The 22,949-nt window shown below is 44.9% G+C and overlaps 1 protein-coding gene across 3 annotated transcripts in view; it reads right to left on the bottom strand.

The window, feature by feature from the left end:
* Positions 1-22,949, bottom strand: part of LOC146821458 (uncharacterized) — a 102,902-nt gene that overhangs the window by 23,883 nt on the left and 56,070 nt on the right. For all 3 annotated transcript variants that reach the window (XR_014962719.1, XR_014962720.1, XM_085609350.1), the window contains one exon: positions 17,040-17,160. Coding sequence is in view for 1 of the 3 variants with exons in the window: in XM_085609350.1 (XP_085465476.1) it covers positions 17,040-17,160 (121 nt within the window). In the remaining 2 variants the exon portion in view is untranslated. The remainder of the gene's footprint in view (positions 1-17,039; positions 17,161-22,949) is intronic.

Here is a 22,949-nt window from a genome sequence, read left to right as displayed (position 1 = left end):
AAAACCTTTGGAACATAGAAGGTTCTAAGGCCAGCACCCTTGAGAGTACCGAGGTACCTGTGTTACCTATCCCAGGAGAGCCGGGTGCATAGGGGTCAAGTGGTGTCGGAAACGCTAGTTGATTTCAATGGTGTGATGCGAAGAAGTGCTGATGCCGGGAAGATGAGAAGTGTCCGGTGTGATCCAAGCCTAGATCGGTGCTAAGAAGAACCTGAAAGAAGAGGGGACAGAGTCTGGGTCACTTCACAGTGACCAGGGGCACGATAGACGAATGCCCACCGATGTTGGGTGTTTCAGGTGAGAAGAGGTGAAGCTTGACTCTGCAGCCACGAGGACCAGGAGACGTCGACCAAAGTCCAGAGGTGAGCTGTCCCACAAAGGATGTCGAGTGCTGGGGGGGTCAGTGTACGGATTGAACAACAACAAGCCTTGGCAACTGCAACCTACGTGGTTAGAGGAAAGATGCTTCAGTGAGGAACAGCAAGGTCCTGGGGACTCTCCAAGCTATGAAAAGTCAGGGCACATCTGGAGCAACCAGGAAAGCCCACGGAAAGTTAAGGATACCTTCACAGAGACCCATAGGTCGACGGACCAGGGATCGCGGAGGGACCTCGAGGGGAATCTCAAAATACCAGCCCACGGAACACTTGTGGAGTGTAGGCTGGAAATCTTCGGTGGAAACACTGCTGGGGGTCAGGATACAAGTAGCCCAAAGCACAGCCTCAGGGGGTCGCCGGAAAGTATATGCTGCTGCAAAAGTAGACGGTGCACAGGGGTTCGGGTTGCACAGTTCCCTCGAGGGATACGGGCCTCAGAATAGCTGAGAGCGCAGATCAACCTCAGAGACTACGGGAACCACCTCCTGTGTTGCCGAAATGTTTGGAGTCCTTCAGGAGCTTCGAGATGCAAACTGGTCAGATGCGTTTAGGTGCCTGCTTAGCAAGGGAGTAACTCCTTTACTCTAAGGGAGTCGTCCAGCGTCGTGCAGATCGTCAAAGTGCTTGGTTTCTGTAGCAGAGTTTAGTCCTGGTAATATCTGAAGTCCTGTAGTCTGGGGTTCCTACTCTATACCCAAGGAAGGGGTGGGACAAACTCTGGGGACCCACCTATGGGAGGGTCAGGACAGAGGGGTGGCTACACCCATAGCCTTTGTCCAGTTTCGTGCCAGAGCAGGAGCAAATGGCTCCTGCAACCGGTTTGAGCTGGACTATGCACAGGGACACCAAATGTGCCCCCAGTGCGGACATCAAAGCACTCTTGGAGTGCACCCACCCAGCCCCAATACACTAAAGCATGTCTGGGAGGTGGTCACACCTTCCTGTGACAGGAAACCTATTGTCCAGCCTTCCCCTGCCGGAGTTTCGTCCAGCAGCAGGAGGGCAGACTCGTGTCTGTGGCTGGCAGCATCCATCTTGTGATGCCAGGTTCGAGAAAGCTGGTACTGGGTGTACCGGTGTTGTCATATTTCTCCCTCTAGGAGGGTGGAATCATACCTCCAACACCAGTTACTGGTGTGGAGCTATGATTCCAAGGTGTTTGACATCAAACACAACATGTTTCCATGCAGCCGTTTTAAAGTTAGCATTTACCACGAGGTTATAATGCACTTAAGAGTATATGGTTGGCTGCATCACGAACAACCCCGGAATAGAGGTTCCAAAGGCTGCAGAGGGGCTCTGCTCATGCAGGTGCACCCTCTCACATAAAACCCAGCACCCTGCCTTCAGGATTGGTAAGGCCTGCCATAGGGGTGACTGATAGGTTTATATGTGCAGTGATATAGAGTAGATATAGTGAACCTATATCTAAGTAAGGGATGCTTGCACCACCTTACACAGGCTGCTGAAGCAGACATGTTGTGTCATTTTGAATGGTCTCCCAGGGGTGGCATAATACATGCTGCAGTCCCTGAGAGGCCTCTGGGGTACCTATGCCCTGGGTACATAGAATACCATATACTAGGGACTTATAAGGGTACCCCAGAATCCAATCTGGAGTGTACCTAAAGTACATGCCATCAATTTAGAGGAGAAAGCAGCTAGGCTGTGGTCCTGGATAGCAGGATCCCAGCCAGACTAAGTCAAAAACAGTGAAACATCAGCAAAAAGTGAGGGTAACTATAAGAAGCAGATCCTACCCTCCTACAGCCTCCCTCCCCTCCCCTAAGCCAATCACAATGCTGCAATGGCAGCGTTGTGATTGGTCAGGACACCGACCAGCTAGGCGTCTATGGGGAGGCCATTTTCTCCATGTAGGCTGCATGCAGCCTACATGGAGAAAAGACAGAGTTCGCATGACTGGCATGGTCGGCCCCAGATGGCCGACCAAACACTCAGCGCCCTCAGCAGTGGCCAAGCCACTCCTCCCCTGCCCTAGACCAGGACCGCCCACCCGCCTACCCCCAACCAAACACTTCTGCTTTCTCGCAGTGCAAGAACCAGAAACATAAAATGGTATTTTATAATACCATTTTATGTTTCTGCTTCTCGCAGTGCAAGAAAGCAGTAGGACGACGCTCCTCCACCCACATGGAGGAGCCGCCCCTGGTCAGCTATGAATGCCTCCCAGCATGTCTCTTAACGCACAAGGCCCACATGCACAATGAGCGTCTTCCAATACACATTGATGAAATAATCTTCTACATTAATTCACACTAAATATTTTTAAACGTTTTCTCCAATATGAACCATTTGTGTAACTGTGAAATGGTCTTTTGTTTTTTTAATTGAACATGCATTAAAAGTAATTTGCTTTTTATTGTGATGACCATTTTTCTTTTATGTATAGCCTCGGCATGGCTAGATAATAATCCGCCTGTGTTTCAACAATGGCTAACTATGGTATTGGCAACATGTAGTCTAGAAAAATAACCTGAGGCGATTCCTGGAAACGGGAGACATACTCTGCCTTCAAGAGACCTGGGCATTATGTAGCACACCATTGGTAGGGTTCTACGAACATCATGTTCCAGCAATAAAAAAGAACCTCTTTGGTCGCCCGTCTGGCGGTCTATCAGTTTACATAAAACACGCAAGCCCCCTCGTAGTGACTGGAATAAACCTAAATTTACCTGGGCTGCAAGCCCTACAAATCGAAGGCCTGAAACATACACTATAGCCAATGCGCCTCCTAATAATAAACTGGTACGTCAATCCAGCACAAACCATCATGAAAGATCAACTGGAGGCATTGACCAGGGAAATAGACAGCCTCCTAAATAAATATAAAACTTATCAGGTAATCCTAGCTGGGGACTTTAACCTGAAGTGCCTCGACAATTCAGTACCCCAAATCGAGGGACGGGAAGGGCCGCACCCTTTCACGAATTATTGGACAATCATAAGCTATCTTCAACTTACGCTGTGAAAGCAATACACTCGAATGGCGGGCAACTACAGCCAACCTTCCGCGACATCTCGAGAATCGACTATATCATGGTCAGAGAAGTAATGGTGGCCAGTCTGGAAGATTTTACAGTCGAGAATAGGTCGGAAAGCGATCACAGGCCACTAATAGCAGTGTTCACGCTAGAAGTTCCATCGGCCTTTAAGTTCCAAGCCATCGGAGAGTCCAGAGGGGACGAAAATTACAGCCTCCTAAGGAGAATCAGATGGACAGATGAGACGGGAGCGAAGCTTCAAAACTGGCTGGACCTAAAACGGGATGAGATCCCAGCAATGCCGTCTTCACCGATAAAAATCTGGGAGGCCATGGTTGAGGAGATACTAACGAGCTTGGGCCATCCCCAGCCACAATGCTCCAGGCCCAAAAAGAAATCAACAACTGGAAATACCCGCCCAACCAAGGATATACGCGAGACCAAACACCTCTTACGTAAGGCACTAGTAATAAAGAAAAGAGGGGGCAAACAATCAGATGGGACATCAATTGCATCATTGAGGGCAGCCCTAAGAAAGAAATGGTGGGAACACAAAAAAGCTCACATAGAGAGGGAATGGATCAAAGTTTTTTCCCTGCTTAAACAGAAGAATTCAGCAGGATTATGGAGATACATAAACCGGCTAAGTAGCAGAGGAGCTCAAAGAGAAAACGGTGTGGCAGAGCAAGACTGGCTGGTCCACGTAAAGCAGCTATATTCAATTGCCCACATAAACGCATGCAATACAGAAGATCCTAACCGTGGGGTGGACTGTTTCCACCTACCAAGGGAAAAGATCGAAGAAACAACCTCTAGCCCCCGAAATCCCTCTGAGGGTCTGCAAGACCAGGCAGAGATGTGTTGCACACCGTCAGCCCAGATAAACCCTCAAACGGTCATTAAAGTACTCAAGAATATGAAGAATGATGGGGCCCCTGGACCAAATGGGATACCCGCCCGGTTTTTAAAAAGGCCCCCGATTTTTGGGCATTCGTCCTTACTCCTATTTACAACCATTCCTTAATGACAGCAATAACCCCTGATTCATGGAGGGGCTCCATACTAGTCCCAATTTTTTAAAAAGGGGATTGTTTAAAGCCATCGAATTATAGGCTCATCGCTCTTCTCGACATAGAAGCCAAGGCCTACACCCGCCTCATACTGAAGGACTTGGAGACATGGGCCGAAGGAAAAAGCATCATACCCTGCCATCAGACTAGCTCCAGACCACAATCATCGACAATGGACAATATTCTGGCGTTAGCGCACCTAGCAACTGAAGCAATAAAAAAGAAAACCCCTCCCCTCTTTTGCTGCTTCATTGATTACAGCACAGCCTTCGATAAAGTGGTACGAAATAGGCTATGGCGGAAATTAGAAAATTGGGGCGTCCCGTCAAACCTATTGAATGCAATCAGATCACTTTACGAAGGCACCTGGGTGCGGATCAAAACCAGCGCCGGCACAGTGTCCCCCAAAATAACAATGAACAACGGGCTGAAACAATGATGCGTGCTGGCGCCCATCCTCTTTAACCTGAATACGACGGATTTGGAGGACACCCTGAAAGGCGCCAGCCTAGTAGCACCGAGATTAGGCAGCATGAGGCTGCCGGTGCTACAATATGCCGACGACACAGCCATAATGGACCACACGAGGGTGGGCCTACAGAGAGCCCTAAATGCGTTGAATCAATTCAACAAAGATAACAACCTTATAGTAAACCAAGGGAAAACTAAGGTCGTCATTTTTGGGGGCTACCACTTGAAAAAGAAAGCGCAGTGGCTAATGGGAGATCTGCAAATCAGTACAGTGGCAGAGTATAACTACCTAGGGGTTTGGTTTACGGAACGGGCCAAAGCAAATGTCCACCTGAAACAGCAGTCGTCCAAGGCTAATAAGGTGATATTCCTGTTAAAGCAACTGAGCCTACACCTGATAAGCCCCACGGCCGGACCAATACTAACTGCTTTAAAAGCAAAATTGCTGCCAGCCATTAGCTATGGCCACCAGGCTTTTCCGGGGTCGCAGGATGCCCTTCTCATCGCAATTCAAGCCAAAGCATATAAATCAGTCTTTTCTATCCCAAGGTCGGCAAGGAAGTCAAGACTAAGATTGGAGCTAGGCCTGGTAAGGCCAGACTTGATGTGCCAAGGGGAGATCATAAAACTATACTTAAGGATCATAAGGGCCCCAACAAACTCCTTAAGACACCAATTGAGAGCCATCTTTGAGGGGCCAAGATCAGCATGGAACACCAGCCTTAGCAAAGCACTCAAGACTTTAAAGATCGAGGAAAAGAGCATACCACTGCCAGAAATCCCACTAAATGCATGGAAAAAAGCCATATACAGACAAGTCCGCAAAACCTCATTCGATCTGGATCTTAAATCCCTTCGATATAGCCCCCACTTAGACCCGCTGAACAGCTCCTACACGGTAGGCGAGGCACAACCCTACCTGCATGAGGCCCTGACACCACAAGCCAGAACCAAAATCCTCTCCATGAGACTGTGCACTCTAGGAATCACAGAATTTAACCCCGCATGGGCTCGCAAGGGAAAAATTACAAGCTGCAGACTGTGCCCCTACATGAGAGAATCCTGGCTTCACCTTTTATGCTGCTGCCCCTCCCTCACGAACGAACGTCGTCGAATTCTCCGCCCAGTCTGCATCACTAAGGGAATCAAGATGTGTCGCGACGCATCAGCCTTGTGCTTTTCTAGAACAACCAAGATGACCTTGGCGAGTCTTGGGAAATTCATTCATCTGATTAGAATGGCTTTAAAGGCAGCAAACGAACACAAACAAACCAGGGCCTCCCCTCAATCGAGGGAGGAGCCCTGATCTACTCTCCCGTCCTACAAAGACCGCACCACATCGATGGCTCTAAATGGAATGGACAAAGAGAACGATCCACAGACTGTTGTAGCAGAAAACCGCTATGGCCGACACAGCTGTCTAAGAAACTCTGTGCAAGGACTTATGATAAAGAATCAGTGCTGGCTGCCCGAGTGGGTGCAGCGGAGAGGGGATATAATACTTGAACAAAAAACTTTTTAACCGGCAGCCTTCATAGTTTTAATGTGATCAATTTTTCATTTATTATTTGTATGCTTTTTTACTGTAATGATTTTAATTAATTGAACAGTTAATAAATAACAATAATAATAGCCTAGAAAAAGCAATTTTCTCAGGAAAGGGACTCGTAGTAAAAGGAAGGGCCTTTGGAGACGCAGATCGCTACTTGATTGGCTAGAAGCAGGGCGTTGGGGATATTATGCACAACGCAATTTAATTAAGTGTTGTTAGGATTTATGTATTTTAGTCCCTAAGGGCTTCTTCTCTCTTTCTTTTTTTTCTTTAAATCTCATTTTGTTTCAAAGTTAATTAAATATGATCTGTACCATTGGTAAATAGATATTATTTAATTGTGTAGCCAGGGTGGGTGAGGTTGGGTTTTTTTATATTGGGATAAAATGATCGTCATATGCTTTGTACTTTGAACTAGGATATGAAATTGACAATAAATATAATTTAAAAATATAATTTAAAAAAAAAGAACGTAATTTGCTTCAATAAGCGCATATTGGAGTAACACAGTAAACAGCAGTTGGTAATGGAAGAGAAGTACTGTGACATTTATTATCTCGCGAAATTTCCCGTATTTAATAAACAAATGAAATGTTATAGTGCCACCTAGTGGAGTATAACGGTTAAGCTCGTAGAAGTGAAATCGCCTACAACGAATGCTCAGATTCATAACAACATTTTTATAAGCACAGCCTTGCTGGTTTTACCCGAAGGATATCAATGCCCACAACCAAGGATTTAAAATGCCAACGCCAGCAATACAATGGTCAACAGGCACATTGCTCGGTGTGAACAAGGGGTATTATGGGTGGAAACCGGTTGTTTTCGTTTCCAGTTGTTTTGAGGGTTACATGCCTGAGAATGAACGAATCCATTTGTCTGGCATAATCTATTGCATATATTGTGTGGGAAACCCAGTTCAGGAGGTCTCACGTCACTCAGAAGTTAATGGGTCCCAATTGTGTTAGCTGCGGTCTTTCTCCCCCCCCCCCCCCCCCTCCCCCCTCCCCTCCCCCCTCCTCCTAGGACCTCTGTACTGCAGCCTCTCAAACTGGAGACAAGTAACCCTTTTAGCTCAGGGCTCTCTGGGTAGCGATGAAGAAAGTTAAGCAGTTCACGCATGACTCTGGGAGGTGCTACGGGACTCAGCAATGCATCACATAACACTCAATGAATCACTGAATAGTTAGTGCTTTTTCGCATTAAAATGACATTATTTTTAAAATTATTATCTCACACAGAAAGGGTCTGCTAGGAGCATTGTACCACCCAGAATAGCTGTACTGCTCCAATATGAATAAGCACACACGATGCACGTGGGTAGGAAAGAAAAGAAAAGGAGTGGAGAGCACTGCTCTGTTAGGACACGGACCCTCACTCACCCGAAGGTGACGTGATTGATCAAAGGGTCCCCTCCTCACACTGGGACCGCAAGGCACCCAGTGTGGGCTACAACTCCCCTGCGGGAGAGGAGCAGAGGTGTTCTACAGCACGATGAAACTACAGATGTGGGGAGAGAGGGGAGAGTGCAGATGTAGATAAGGGAAATATGAGTAAAACTAAACTATCCCTGGTGGGCAAAAAAGTCTTTTATGGTGGTGCCCCCAATGGACAGGGTTAAAACGCTAAGTGAATAGGGAATATGTATATTACCCTATTATATGGTAAATATGACCATATAATAGGGTGATATCCATAATCTATGATGAAGCATGTCACCTTCCTACCCACGTGCATAGGATGTGTGTATTTATTACTTTAAAAATACTAGGCTCATATTTACTATTTGTTCACCAACAGACCCCAAGCCTTAAAACATTAAAACCCATATATGGATCTGCAGCAAACCTTACAAGGATATGCAATTATTAAAAGCCAGATCTTTAGGCTTTGGCAAGGAGTTCACGCTGATGAAATGAACCAGACAACCTTTGAAAATAAATACATTTTACACCAAAAACTTCTTATCTTTAACAAAACCCTCACAGCATTTGCTTCTCAGTACCAAAAGGACAGACCTATTACCACTGACACAACATTTTATGAACAAAACAAAAGATTACATGCCCAGTAGGGCTTCTGGTAGACCACAGTCTTTCCAGGTCATTCTAAGAGCACAATGGTAGCCCAGAGGTGCTCCAACTATTTCAGGGAGCAACCTTGAAAATATGCAAACTTTAAAGCCCTAGAGGCGTATGGGGTGCATCTTCTCCCAGATAAATTCCCACACAGCAGAGTCACCAGGGACAGAAGAGGGGTTGTTTGGTCTCCCTAACGTTGCGGCCAAAACTCCACTGATTTCTCCATCGCTACAGTAATGGGGTGGGGCAATTTCTAACAGCTTCGGCGCATTTCTGGTCTTTCAAGGATAACACAATGCCAAAAGGGCCAGGGAACCTTTCATTCTATAGGTGCCCCTGGCTTTAGGGTAGCCACAGCAAGGATTTTTCAGGGTGCCCCCCGCAGCAATTTCTCTGATCCACTGGGCGAATTTCAACAGGTTTCTTGTGTTGAAGTCCTAGTGGTGCATTTTAGCTACCAGAAGTTTCATTTCTAGAATTGCCTGACCCCCAAGAATTTCAAGTTGATTGCTACTGCCTTTCTAAAGCCCCTGGTGCAGCTTATTTCTCCTTCTTACTAGTAGCTTGGCTGTAGGGGCTTGAACCTTTTCTCCTGTTGAGATATTGGCAATAATCCTAGCCAACAAGCAACAACTAGTTTTTTTTCGAAAGCAAGCGATCACAACATGGATGAGGTTTTGACGCTCTACAAGACTAACCATTTGTTTGCACCCACCATACACTAACCGTGACCTTGGGCACTACATAAGGACACTATCTTTCCCATGAACTTAGACTGCAGAGAGAAAGAAAACAACCCTTGTGTTTTTTGTCAGATGTATCTAGGACACTAGACTTGCATAAGTTCACAACAGCTTGATGGACTTTCTCTCCAATGGTTACACAATTCGATCCTGACAGGCTTCTCTCTGACAACAGTTTAGCATGTCAGCACTGATGTTGTCAGATGTGACCAGTGCCAAACCTGTTAAAAAAGGGACGCTGCCAGTTTTCGTTCTGGAGAATGTACAACAACAGCACACCCACTGAGGCCATGTTGCCTGCTCTGGAAGTGAGTGCCACAGCCCATCTACTGATTCTTTAGGGCTCTCCAGACACTGTACACTCACAACCCACTTCTGGAAGTACCGTGTTTCCCAGTGTAGCTCATGATATGGAGGAGTAGGCGTACAACTTAAACTCCACCCTCCCCCACTCAGCAGTCACGCCATAAAGCACTCCTGAGGCACGAGGTTTTGTGGGCAGTCTTCAGTCCAGCACAACCCCACCAGCAGTCAGGCTGAACGTAACCACTACCAAGTGGGCAGTGTCAGGAGGGCTCACATCTCTCTTCTGGAGTATGCCCAGTACACTCCCTTAGCTAGCCCCACCCACAAAAGCCACCGAGAACCACTGGCTCACCAACCCAATATATGAACAGAGTGCAGGTTCCCCACCCAGGGGCTGTTAAGCCCCACTGGGTTAATTGAAAATGTCTCTGGACACTGTGTGGGCCTTGCCTTACTCGCCCCAACTGCCAGCAACTCCATGTATACAAGTGGCAAAGATGGAAACCATCTAGAGACGCAACAGAGAAGTGTGACAGGTCACCCTGTAGGTGACCATGGTTTCCTTCCACCTCACCCAACTCATAGGCCAATCCCAGTAGCTAAACTGGTGCCTGGCAGGCCAGGATTTGTGAGTTTTAAAGCTTGTGCATCCACAGTCTTCCAGGCAGAATTCTCCATAGCCTTTCCTGTTGATATTTCAGAGCAACAGTCCTTATAAAGTGTTTATCACAGACCTAGTGTCCTGCTCAGTATCCGCTCTCTCTCTGGAGCTGGCATCACCTTGCCGAATGGCCGTGCCATTGTGGCTCCACCCACCTCTTTCTTCTCATTGATCTCTGCCCCTTTTCCTTAGCGTCTCACCCCTTAGGATCTACCTGAGTGGTCCAGTGGCTGGGCAATGCCACAGACGTCACTCGTGGGAAAGGTAAATCAGTGCCAGGTATGAAATCCTTCGCATTTCCATCGCAGTCATCTACCGCACCCTGCATTTCAGGACAGTCTCTTTGAGAGTTTCAAGAATTAATGAGGTAATATGGACTACAAGCAGAGCACTTCTTGCTCCAGTATTGGTTCGGTTCAGCAAGCTTTATTCGATATTTACAACAACCAGAAAAGCAACTGATCTTTGTATACAGATAAATCCAATTAAACAGAAACGGTCCAATTAATTAATTACACTAAAATCAGTTAAAAATCATGGTACTTTTTCTCCCATAAATTGGTTATAAAATAAATGTCCCAACATAAAACCATATTTCAGGATCTTTTAGCGCAATTAATAAATTCATAGCAGCATTAGTTGTTCTTACATTGTATTTTTTGAGCAATGGCTTTAAATAAATACGTCTAAAATGCAGATGAAAATCACATAAGAGTAGAAAGTGCATGGTGCTCTGTTTGGAATGCTCATCACATGGACATAGGGTTATAGGCCGTGTTTTCATTTCAGGGAATGCACTAGGTGATGAGCAATTCCTAGTCTCAGCCTTATTAGTACAAAACGATGTGAAGGCTTAGTAACTAAAGACAAGTAGCTTTGAAAGCCATCACTATCTACAATTGTTTTGTAAAACAGGTATGTAGTTTGCTTCCCAACTGTTCTCATACGGATCTCATTTTTATGGGCCAGGAACGTACCCTTTATTTCCTGCTTGGACAGGCCTATCACATATGCTGGATTTTCCTGTATCTTAAATAATTTGTTATTTCATCTGTGATATATTTTATCTAAGAGATAGATAAACTATTGTCCAGTTGCAGGCAATCCTGGATGATTGTTTGGGTACATTTTGCCTCGTACTTGGCCCAGATGGATCTCCAAAGCATTAAGGGTCGCATAGCAATCAAATCTGATAAGTATCTTATTCCCACTTCTCGGTGTACTATCTCTGAAGATGCGGACGGGGGCAGGCATAAAAGATGTTTTAGGAAAGAATTTTCCTCTATTTGTAATGCCTGACTGGTGTTATGGCCCCACACCCCGGTACCATATAATGCAATAGAAGCACATCTAGCTTTAAAAATATCTATCATGACCTAAATACGACGGTCTCCCAATTTAGATGCAAATCGAAAGACTCCATGTGCACTCTTTAGCATCTTTGAGCGGACATTAGTTAATTTATGCAACCAATTGCCCTTGCCTGAAAAAGTTATTCCCAAATAGCAACATTTTTTAACAGTTTCCACTCTAGTGCTATCTATGAAAAATGTTTTGAGTTTCTTAGGTTTTAAGTTGCATACTATAGTAAATGTTTTTGCTTTGTTGATTAACAACTTCCTACTGGCAATTAAAGCTTCAAACTCATCTATTAGTCGCTGTAGGCCAACCGGGGTTCTGGACAAAAGCACAGCATCATCTGCATAAAGCAGGACCGGTATAGCATGACTTGCAGCTTGAGGTCATCCGCCTGCACTGACTTGAGAGCTGTGTCGACTTCATTTATAAATAAAGTAAAAAGCAATGGTGCTAATACACAGCCTTGGCGGATGCCTCGTTTGACCTTACAATTTGGGGTGCACTCACCGCGTTGGCCAATCCGGACTCTGGTTGTTAGTCTCTCGTACAACCTAGTGAGAAAATAAATAATGGGTTCTGGAGCTCCAAGGTTAAGCAGAACTGGCCAAAGGATAGCATGGTCAACAAGATCAAAAGCAGTACTGAGATCTGCAAAACATAGATATAGACTCCCTTGTTTTGAGCACGTATATTTACCTATTAAAAGCTCTAAGTTAATACATTGCTCTGTTGTACCTAGCCCTCTTCTAAAACCATATTGTGCCAGTGATAAAATCTCGTTCTCAGTGACCCACTCCTCCAATCTTGCTAATAAAACTATACTCATCACTTTTACTGTTGAGTCTAAGAGGGAAATGGGGCGGTAATGTTTAGCTTCCGATTTATACCCTTTTTTAAAAATGGGAATAATAACCAATTGGCCCCACGTAGGTGGTGTGCCCTCGGTTACTACAAGGTTAAAAACTCTAGTGAGTATTGGTCTCCATGGATTCGGTACTATTTTATAGACGTCTATTGGGACACCGTCAGGCCCCGGGGCTTTTCCTCTATTACTACCCATTATTCCTACCTTAACCTCATCAAGTATAATGTTTTGGGTTATTGCTGGCCACTTGCAATGTGTTAGACTAAGAGGTCTAAAAACATCAGGGTCAGGTGGATTAAAAATACTGGAGAAATGTAACACCCATTCTTCACAACGAACATGGGACAGTAATTCCAGAAATTATTCATTTTTTAAAAATGATGAATTGACAGTTTCCCAGAAAAGCTTGTTATTGGATGTGTCCGCTGCCAGGGATAATTTGTCCAACGGTTGCTCCTGGGGCTCTCTTTTCCTCATTTTAAGGACTGATTTATAGTTAAATCTTAAGTTTTTGATTACTTCAATATTCCTAGGTCTGCTACTAAGGGCCTGTTTTAATTGTTTAAAAGCCTGGGTGCATGTATGATTGAACCATCCCCTGCTCTGGATAGTTTTATCCCTATGGGAGGAGGTCAATGTATCTTCAATAATACCATTGATTTTACAAAAATTAGTTAACAACATTGTGGGGTTAACATCTGCTTTAAGACAATAGATCTCTGTACCGCATTTTATAACAATATCATTTAAAACTTTAATCGGGTCTACCCCCTCCCACTTAATTCTTATTCCATTTGGTCTGATCGGGGCAATGTTACCAGTAACAGTTTGTTGGAACACAAATTTGTTGCCCCATATCAATATTGGCATTATAATACAATTATGATCGCTAAGTAACAACTGTGCAATCCTTGGCGTAGAACACAGATATACAATACTTGTGGAAATTAAAACATGATCAATCCCTGTTAGCATTCCTTCCGATATAAGTTGGTATCACCCCGCCATTAGTATCACATACACATTGTAATAAATCAAGGTCATATTTCGCCGTCATTGTATTTAATGCTCCTCCGTAATTATTATGTGGGAAGCGTAAACAGTCATCCCCTTTGTCACTCCTATACCCGCTATATAAGCTTTGGTTATAGACAATGGGTATATTTGTGTACTGAAATCCCCTACCCACATGATTGCAAAATTGGTTTTCATCACTCCAATCAAATATCTAGCCCTTTTTCCAGTTCAAAGACTGCATTGCAGCGGGTTGAATCAAAAACATTCTTATAAAAATTAACCAGGAGGACATCCCGGCCATCTTTGCAACACAACCGCAGTATCTGTGAGTGTTCTCCTATTTTAATCACTCTTTTAACAACAACAGGGAATTTATTTGACATGAGAATCAGGAGCCCTCCTTTGGCTCTACCTGCGGAAGAAGGTAATGCCAGTAGACCATAAGAGGTAAACCCTTCAAAATAGACTTGGTCCATGCTCCAGGTTTCTTGCATACAAATTATATCATGTTTATTAATATATTAATAAAATCTATCCAACCTAGTGAATCCTTTTTACTTGCCAGGCCGGCTATATGCCACGTAACAAATGTATAACCATTTACTGGCAAGTTCCCTGTATTGTCATCAAGGTATTCACATATTCTTTCATCGTCCCTACTTGTGTAGGGGGGGCACTTCATGTAGGCTTGTTACATTTAAGGGAGGATTTAGTATGGTCACTAATGAGTTATCAACATTTAATACTCTGTCTCCCGTTAACCCTTCTCCATTGTGGCCAGACTCCACACTGGGTAGACAGGCAATATTATTTCAGTCGTTTTCTTGGAGTGTGATAAGGGCTTGGTATCTGTTAGACACTGATAATGCGTATTGGGAGTGGGTTGGCACTACAGGGTTCATACTAAGGTGTCCCCGATCAACTCCCCTGTTATCTATAGGCCTTAAATGTCTGTAAAAAAAGCCAAGGGGTAGTTAGGACACAATGGGGTTGTAGTGTGATGGTGCAACCGCTCTTTCTAGATTATTTCTTGCCCAATTAGGGCTTCTAAAATTGATAATAATACAGTCTCCTTTACAATTCTTGTCTAAGGGGCCAATCCAGCATACTCTTCTTGTTAAGAGTATCTGGCTTGCACATCCCACTGGATAACCACAGTTCTTATTTAGCCAATGAACCACTTTGTTTTTTTAGGGTATGGTCCAATTCCCTTTGGTCCGGCTGATATGGTTTGTAGTTGGCTGAATCCTCAAAGTCCTGTCCCCTCTAGTAGGGCATGGTTGATTATTCGCGGTCTGGCTCTGTTGAGGGTGAGTTACAACCCCATTGGGACCGTTTTTACTCTCTAGAGTTATTCTTCCTCGAGACCCATGATCCATGTTACTGTCGGCTGGTGTACTTGTTGCCATATTGGTGGTGGCTGTTACCTGTGAGGGCTGTTGCTACATTTGTCTTTTCCCGGGCACTCTCACCAATATTTCTTAGTATGCCACTGAACTTAACTATTTTATTATAAAGAGGTTTTAACAATTCTTCTATCTTCAATGCTACTTGTGTGGCTTGTGAATTAATTAAGGGCCCTTGGTCAGAAAGATCATCATTGACCTCGGCTGTCATATTCTGCAATGGTCCTTTCTTATGTTTATTACTCCCTGCCTTTACCAGGCTCTTTTTGCAACCACTTTTCTTTTTTGGAGTAGGTGATCCATTTGGCGAGTGTGATTGGGGTATATCAGTCTGCATGTATGGATCTGTACCTGGATTCCCTGTAGTTTCTGTTATCGATGGGGTGCCTTGTTGCTTATTGCAAAGAACTTCCTTTAACTGAGCATTCTCTTGCTGGGCTACTCCGCTAACCTCACCAAACATCTCTTCAATCACCATGCCTGTTCCTAAAGAAAGGCAGCCTTCCGCCCTGTCGATTTCAACATTGATTGCGCTAACTGTACACACTAAGTAAGAATCAATAGTTGTACATAGGGGGTCAACTACTATTTTTTGCAGTTTACGCTTAGCCATTTTGGTTTTCTCCTTTTACACAAAACCGTGCCCTCGTTTTGCTATAAAGTGCGGAGTACAAAGTGCAAAGTACAAAAAAGTGCTGAATGCAATAACTTTAAGGACTAGGGATTGATCAAAGTGCCGGGTGCAGTACAGAGAGCTCCGTCCAATTAGGGAAATACGGGTTCAAAATCCTCGAGATTTAAATGGAATTAAAAAAAAGGTTAAATAACACTATTCACCACAGGGTATTCACAACAGCTTCAATAAGAATATACAGTACACTAAAAATAAATAGAATTAAGTACGATTTGGCTGAACCTAAAAAATCTTATATCTTACAACTACTAGCGCCTGCCACTTACAAAACCTCCCTACTGGAAGGTCGATGAAGAAGCACAACAGTATATAAAGGGCAGCCACAGTAAAAGGAAATAGTTAGTTATGTGTGGGGGCTCACCGCCTTTGCTATTCAGTTCAGGAATTAGAGTTGTCGTCCAATTTGAGTTCAGCCTTGTTCTTAGTATAAGTTTGGGCAAATGTTCAACACCTCAACCCCTGAGCCAAGGGGAGTAGCCCTGCCCTGCTTCGTACCGCCGCGGATGTGCGCAGACGGGCCCGCCCTTGGTCCAAGCTTGTCCCGTGCTGCGGGAGCCCCTGGTGGTTTTTGTAGGTGCCTCCTGGCGCTTCGAGTCCCGTCAGCGTTGGTGGCAACACGCTATAATGCAAGGGAAGGTGGGGAGTGTTCTCCTCCTCCCAGCTCCCGGTCTCCCAGTCTCCTTGCCCGCAGCGAGGGGCGAACAGCAGCAGGTCAGGAGGGCAAATGGGCTTCCCGCACTGCGGGAGCCCCTGGTGGTTTTTGTAGGCGCCTCCTGGTGCTGAGAGTCTAGTCGGCATTGGCGGCAACATGCTATACCGCAAGGGAAGCTGGGGAGTGTAGTCCTCCTCCCAGGTCCCGGTCTCCTAGTCTCCTTGCCCCCAGTGAGGGGCGAACAGCAGCAGGTCAGGACAAATGGGCTTCTAGTATCATCTAATGTGAGAACTACGGTGCTGACATTATTATATTGTATACTCAGTGACCAAGTTAAATGCTTGTTGGACAGCCTACAAGAAAAATAAGTTAATAAGCAGATAGTTAGAAACCTATAGAGGACAGTGACTGAGGTCATATACTAAGTGCTGCTTGTCTTAAAATTCATAATTTAATGAATACATTTCAATTGCCCACACAGAACCTCTAAATCTCCCATGATAATTAATAGGTTCTACCCCAGATCTGAGGCGAAAAGCCCTATATACAGGGATTTTATAGTTATGATATAGAGTTGCACATGTACACTAAGACACTAGGAGAAAACTACAGACCAAAATAATGAAGCAATTGATAGACGAATAGATCAATGATGCAAAGCCTGCTTGTTGGTTCTTTCCCACGCCCCTAGAGTAAAAGGTATCCAACAAGTTTGTAGATCTGGTTTTAGTTCTGGCGAAACTGCAAATTTCAACGAGTTGGAAGTTGGTAGACGACACTTACCTGGTTGAGAAGTGACAGGATGGCCTGAATGTGAAACCGCACTAGTGCATGTGGAAGCCAGAAGAGGGGCAAGAAAGTCCGATATTGCCTGGGTGTGGGACATACGAGGATACAATAGTGCCTACAATTAAAGAAGAGAACATCAACTGGAATCAGAAAGAGGGGAACATATGGTACAATAGATATTGCACAAGGGACATAAGGGGGGTCACCACCAATGACAACAACTTGTAGCTTCAATGATACTGTCTCTGACAGTGTGAACCCCATAGGGAAGGACAAGAAATGTCTGTAGCTGGCCATTGGTACCCTTAGGCCACCCCAGAGACCCAAGTTATTTTTACTTTCTGTTTATCAATCTCTGCATTATGCTGCACTTGTGTCACTTCAGGACTAAGTGAGTTGTTTCGTCTTTAAAATAGTTGTGATGTTATAATTAGGGCTCCTGGTTTTTGATGGTATTTATGTTTTTTAACATTACCGTCTGTATTTGTCTTTATTTATTTTTGGGGCATCATATTGGTATTTATCCATATTTATTTTCTGTTTAGGGAATAAATTAAATCAGGACTTGAATATTTCCATATTTATCTAACGGATCAATGTCCTATTTTGACGCCTGTTGGGTTTAAGCACATTAAATAGCCCCAAAAAATGAAACAATGCACCTATATGAACATTTCAGTATTATACATTGAATATATATGATGAGATATTGATTCACTTAAGGAAATCTCAACCAGTTGTATTTAACCCCAATGCTGTGAAGCTGCTCAGCTGTTGTCCTTGAAGTCATTAATAACAGCATTCAGAGTCACTCAAAAGATGTCCACTTTTCTGTATTTTTCTGCTTTTAAAAATAAAGACAGAAAAGACACACATCATTTTCTGTCTGTATTTATCTGTAAAAATCTGCAAAAATGGAAAACTGGGAGCCTCAGTTATAACATGTAACAGTGTAGTTATTTGTATAAAGAGAGACATACTGCAAACATCAAAGCAACTGCATGTAACAAACGTAATGTCTGCTTATTATCATAAAACAATGCAATATGTTTTTAAAAAAAAGAAACAATCCAGGTGTTCAAGATGTACTTAAGCTGGATGTAACCCTCCCCAGACTGTAGCAGAGGCCCACAGCAAAGACAAGACGTGCTCCAGTAGGTTTGGTATGACTGAATGGCACTGTGGGCCTATGCTCCAGCCTGGTGTAATATAGTTTGGACAAAGAAGAGACTTATTTTCTCAGAAACTGGGGAAACCTGATCCTTTATGGAGGCTTTTTGCAAGAACAATGCTACAGACAACGGGTTTGAATTGTCCTGAACCTATCGCTATTTCTCTGTGCCGCTGTTTTTAAGGGTGTTAACTGCAAAACAAGGTGGAGGATGGAATGCTTGAGTCAATCTCACCCACTGCCACTCACTTGGGCTGCACCCCAGTCCATCATTTGTTATCCACCATGCCACCTCAGTTTGGACCCAGCCATATATAACTCAGTCTTAACCCTGCTCAGATAAGAAAAGTCCAGCCCGAACTGCTAGGCTAGGTCCTAACTGAACCCAAACACAAACAACCCAAGACCGTTTTTGCCCTGATTAGAAATCAGCAGTCAGGTATTCCTTGGTTCCAGCGGCACATTGAGCACGGGACCCATGTTTGTGCATACCCGTCTCACTTAGGGCGTCAACTGCAACAACAACAAGGTAATGGATTGAATTCTTAAATCATTCACAGTCACTGGCAATCGCTCGGGCCAGATCCCAGTCCATCCTTTTTTGCCCACCATGCCACCTCGGTTTGAACCCAGCCATATGTGACAAAAGATGGACTGGGATGCAGCCCCAATCAATTGCCAGTGGGTGAGATTAATTTTCATCCATCACCTTGTTGTTGTTGCAGCTGGTTTTATGGGAGCACTCTGATGGTTCAGTGCCCCTTAGCTCTGGTTTGGGGTGTATCAGCCTGCATCTTTCATGAGGCACAGGAGTATAGACAACCTGTGCTGGCCACATGCTATCCCTCCTCCAGTACCCCCATTTGGCCTCAGTTATCTGGCTGGTCTATGCGCAATTGAAGTTTACTGTATAACCACTTGTTTCGGTTAATACCGGCCCATCTCTCTCCTCCCCTTCGCGGCCAAAGTCACCGAGAGACTCATAAACGCCCAGCTGACCGTCTTCATCAAAGAGAACGCCATCCTCAACGCCTCACAATCTGGATTCCGCAGGAACCACAGCACCGAGACCGCCTCCCCTCGACAACATCCGCTTACTACTCGACCAGGGACACACTGCGGCCCTCATCCTCCTAGACCTCTCCGCAGCCTTCAACACCATCTCTCATCGCACGTTCGCAGCCAGACTTCACGACGCAGGGATACAAGGAACCACCCTCGACTGGATCCAATCCTTCCTCTCCAGCAGAACCCAGAGGATAAGACTCCCTCCCTTCCTCTCCAAACCCACTGACATCAACTGCAGAGTACCCCAAGGATCAACGCTCAGCCCGACGCTCTTCAGCATCTACATGGCCCACCTCGCCGCCATCGTCTGACAGCACAGGCTCAGCATAGTATCCTATGCCAACGACACCCAGCTCATGCTCTTGCTCACGAAAAACCCTGAAGACACCAGACTCTGCTTCCACGAAGGAATGAAGGACGTCGCAGCTTGGATGAAAGACAGTTGCCTGAAGCTAAACTCAGAGAAAACCGAGGGCCTCATCCTCGGCCCCTGCACCTCCGCATGGGACAACACCTGGTGGCCCTTCGCCCTCAGGAAGCCACCCACCCCCACAGACCATGCACGAAACCTCGGCATCATCCTCGACTCTTCCCTCTCCATGAACCGCCAGATCAACGCCGTCACTTCCACCAGTTTCAACTGCCTGCGCATCCTCCGCAAGACCTTCAAATGGATCCCCCCGATTGCAGAAGGACCATCACCCACGCTCTCATCACTAGCAGACTGGACTAAAGCAACGCCCTCTACACTGGAATCAACAGAACTCTTCTACACAAACTTCAAACCATCCAGAATGCCGCAGCCAGACTCGTCCTCGGAACTCCACGCCACGAGCACATGACCCAACAGCTACGAGACCTCCACTGGCTCCCCTTAGAGAAGAGGGTCATTTTCAAGCTCCTCACCCACACCTACAAATCCCTCAACAACATCGGACCCAAATACCTCAACGAGAGAGTCTCCTTCCACGTACCCAAAAGGAACCTCCGCTCCGCTGACCTGGCAGAGGTCCCTCGGATCCACAGACGCAGAACAGGAGGTAGAGCTTTCTCCTACATCGCGGCCAAGACCTAGAACGAGCTCCCTGTGAACATCAGACGCTTCCCGACCCTGCACACATTCAGGAAGGACCTCAAGACCTGGCTCTTTGACTGTTCCGAAGCTGCCCCCCCCCCAGTGCCTTGAGACCCTCACAGGTGAGTAGCGCGCTTTATAAGCCACCTGATTGATTGATTGATTGATTGAATAGTTGAAAGATGAGGTGTTGTCGTGTAGTTCCTATAAGCCTATATAGGATCTGTGCGTTTAGACAACATTCACTGCGGGAATGGTGTCCAGACTGATTCCGGACACTGCCTGTATACCAGCTAGCTCACAGTGCCACTGTAAACTCCTCTTACCAAGGAGAGAATAGTTCTTGGCAACTATCAAACATGACAACTCTGTCCCGTCAGGGATTGTGGAAAGAGTACAGTACTTTTCGCTCAGTCACTTGTGCTCACTTCATCTCAGAGGAATACACAGAATAAACGGTGGGGACGTTTTTCAATAAGCATTTATTGAACCAGCATCATTCTAATGTAAAATAGGTGTGCTGAAACAACCATTATACAGAAACAAATATAAATGATTGTAAGCACCAATAGAGTAAAAGGATGGTAGATTCCTACCATAGTGCTAAAACAATGAATACAGACAAGTATAAAAATACATGACAGTAATAATGCATACTCCTACGAAGCGACCCTAACTAGATGTACCTAAGTGTACCTAGCAAGTATTTAGGAGTGGAGCAAAGAATCCCCTTAGGATAAAGCCAACCCCATTACCTGGATTGAGAGACTGTGGGACCCTGTCTTGGTCTCGAGATGGACTCACCTCGCAAGGGATGTTAGATCACTGCGTGCTGGAGTGTCTGCGTGCGGGAACCTCAGCATATCGCGTCAGTGTGTCAGCATGGAAGTCTTTTTCTCCTCTGTTGTCTCGGTAGAGATATGGTGTTTATATACCCAATGTGGTACCCTCAGGGGAAATGCAGGTATATGCTGTGTCATGTCGGACTAGGATGACTGGAAGGAATAACCCTTATACATAGTTATTATGCAGAAGATGGTAGTCCTGCTGAGTTTCCAAGAATCCTCATGCATAATGAATAAGGCTAGTTTTCAGAGAAAACCTCATGTCATTTAGGCATCACAGTAACTAGGTAAAAGGTCAGTACTAAGAATCGTTATGTAGTATAATGTCAGGGAAAAATATAGGTGAAAGGTCTGGTTGCTGCCTGAGTCTATATCTGGCACCTTTATGAAACATAACAGTGTTCCCTCTATATTTGCATCACCACCTTTGGGTTTACTATAACAAAGAAGATTGTGTCTCCTGCCTCTGAATGAGAATTCATGTATTGGTTAAACTGAGAGTAAATGCAGAAGGCAAGATTAAGTTCTTCTTTGATGCCAAAGATACATGGAACAGGCTAGGGAATAGGGGAGCCACCCCATGCCTTGAGACCAGAGCAAAGCAGACTGCAGTGAGCAATAAGAGGTACTGCAGAGGACAAAACATCCCCAGACCATCAAAAGAGCAGGTGGTGAAAGAGAGATCTTTGCCTGTGGTAGATGTGCGGCAGCACCAAAAACAACAATCAACCTAATGCAGTGAACACTCCAAACGAAAGCTGGTGGAACAGAGCACAGTGTTTTCAGGGGGTCAGGTGATAACACCCTCTATGGCAGAGGACATAATATGAAGTAAGAGGAGCCGATCCATAAAGATGCTGGCTGGGGGGACAATAGATAATGATGTTGACAATAATGGACATATATATTGGCAGAACTATAGAAAGCCTTAATGGTGGTGAAAGTGGCAGGGGAAGTATTGAGAGGATCAATGCACTCACTGTACTAAATTATATCAAACCAAAATGGACAAAATGGTAATTCCAGTTTTGCTTTTCGAATTGATCAGGGCAAGTTCAAAATTCTGACCGGGAAGTTGGAGATGGGGGAAAGTTTGTCACCTGTCCATTCTCTAAACATATAAATATGAGGAGACAGACAAGAGGCAGTAGATCGAGACAAGGTAACTGCAAGGTTGTCCAACTAGATGGCATTAGGTGAACACAACAATCAGTGGGGACCAGATAGAGTAGGAGACATAAATACGTTCCATTGGTGGATGCAGACACAAACTACAAGATGATACATACATATGAATGTACTACATGGAATGTCAAAGGGCTGGATACCCCAACAAAACATTACGGAATACACACCTACTGAAAACGTAGACAAGTGCATATTGCATGTTTGCAAGCAACACACATCAAAGCTACGCAAGTTGAAAATCTACAAGGGAAATGAAGAAGTCGGATAGTGGTCACCACATACTTTACCTATGCAAGATGAGCATGTGGGGGAGAGAGTTTAGTGGGGGACTAAAGGAAGTAATAGGCCAAATGAGCATAGTTACAGGTTATAAGTGTGGTCTCAAAGAGCGCCTAGCATCTGAGGAGATTATTCTACTATAGAGCAAGTATGTAGGACATTCAAAGGAAAGGGACACTATACACCTGTGAGCGAACGATGATTAAATGGAGTTTCCAGAGGAGGGCAAGAGTGTAGCATAAATCTGGTAACCAAAGATAAAGATGGGAATGAGATAG

The sequence above is a fragment of the Triturus cristatus genome, chromosome 6 (genome assembly GCF_964204655.1).
Source record: "Triturus cristatus chromosome 6, aTriCri1.1, whole genome shotgun sequence".
Classification (NCBI taxonomy): domain Eukaryota; kingdom Metazoa; phylum Chordata; class Amphibia; order Caudata; family Salamandridae; genus Triturus; species Triturus cristatus.
The sequence above is the reverse complement of the archived record's forward strand: the minus strand, read 5'-3'. Positions and strand labels throughout refer to the sequence as shown.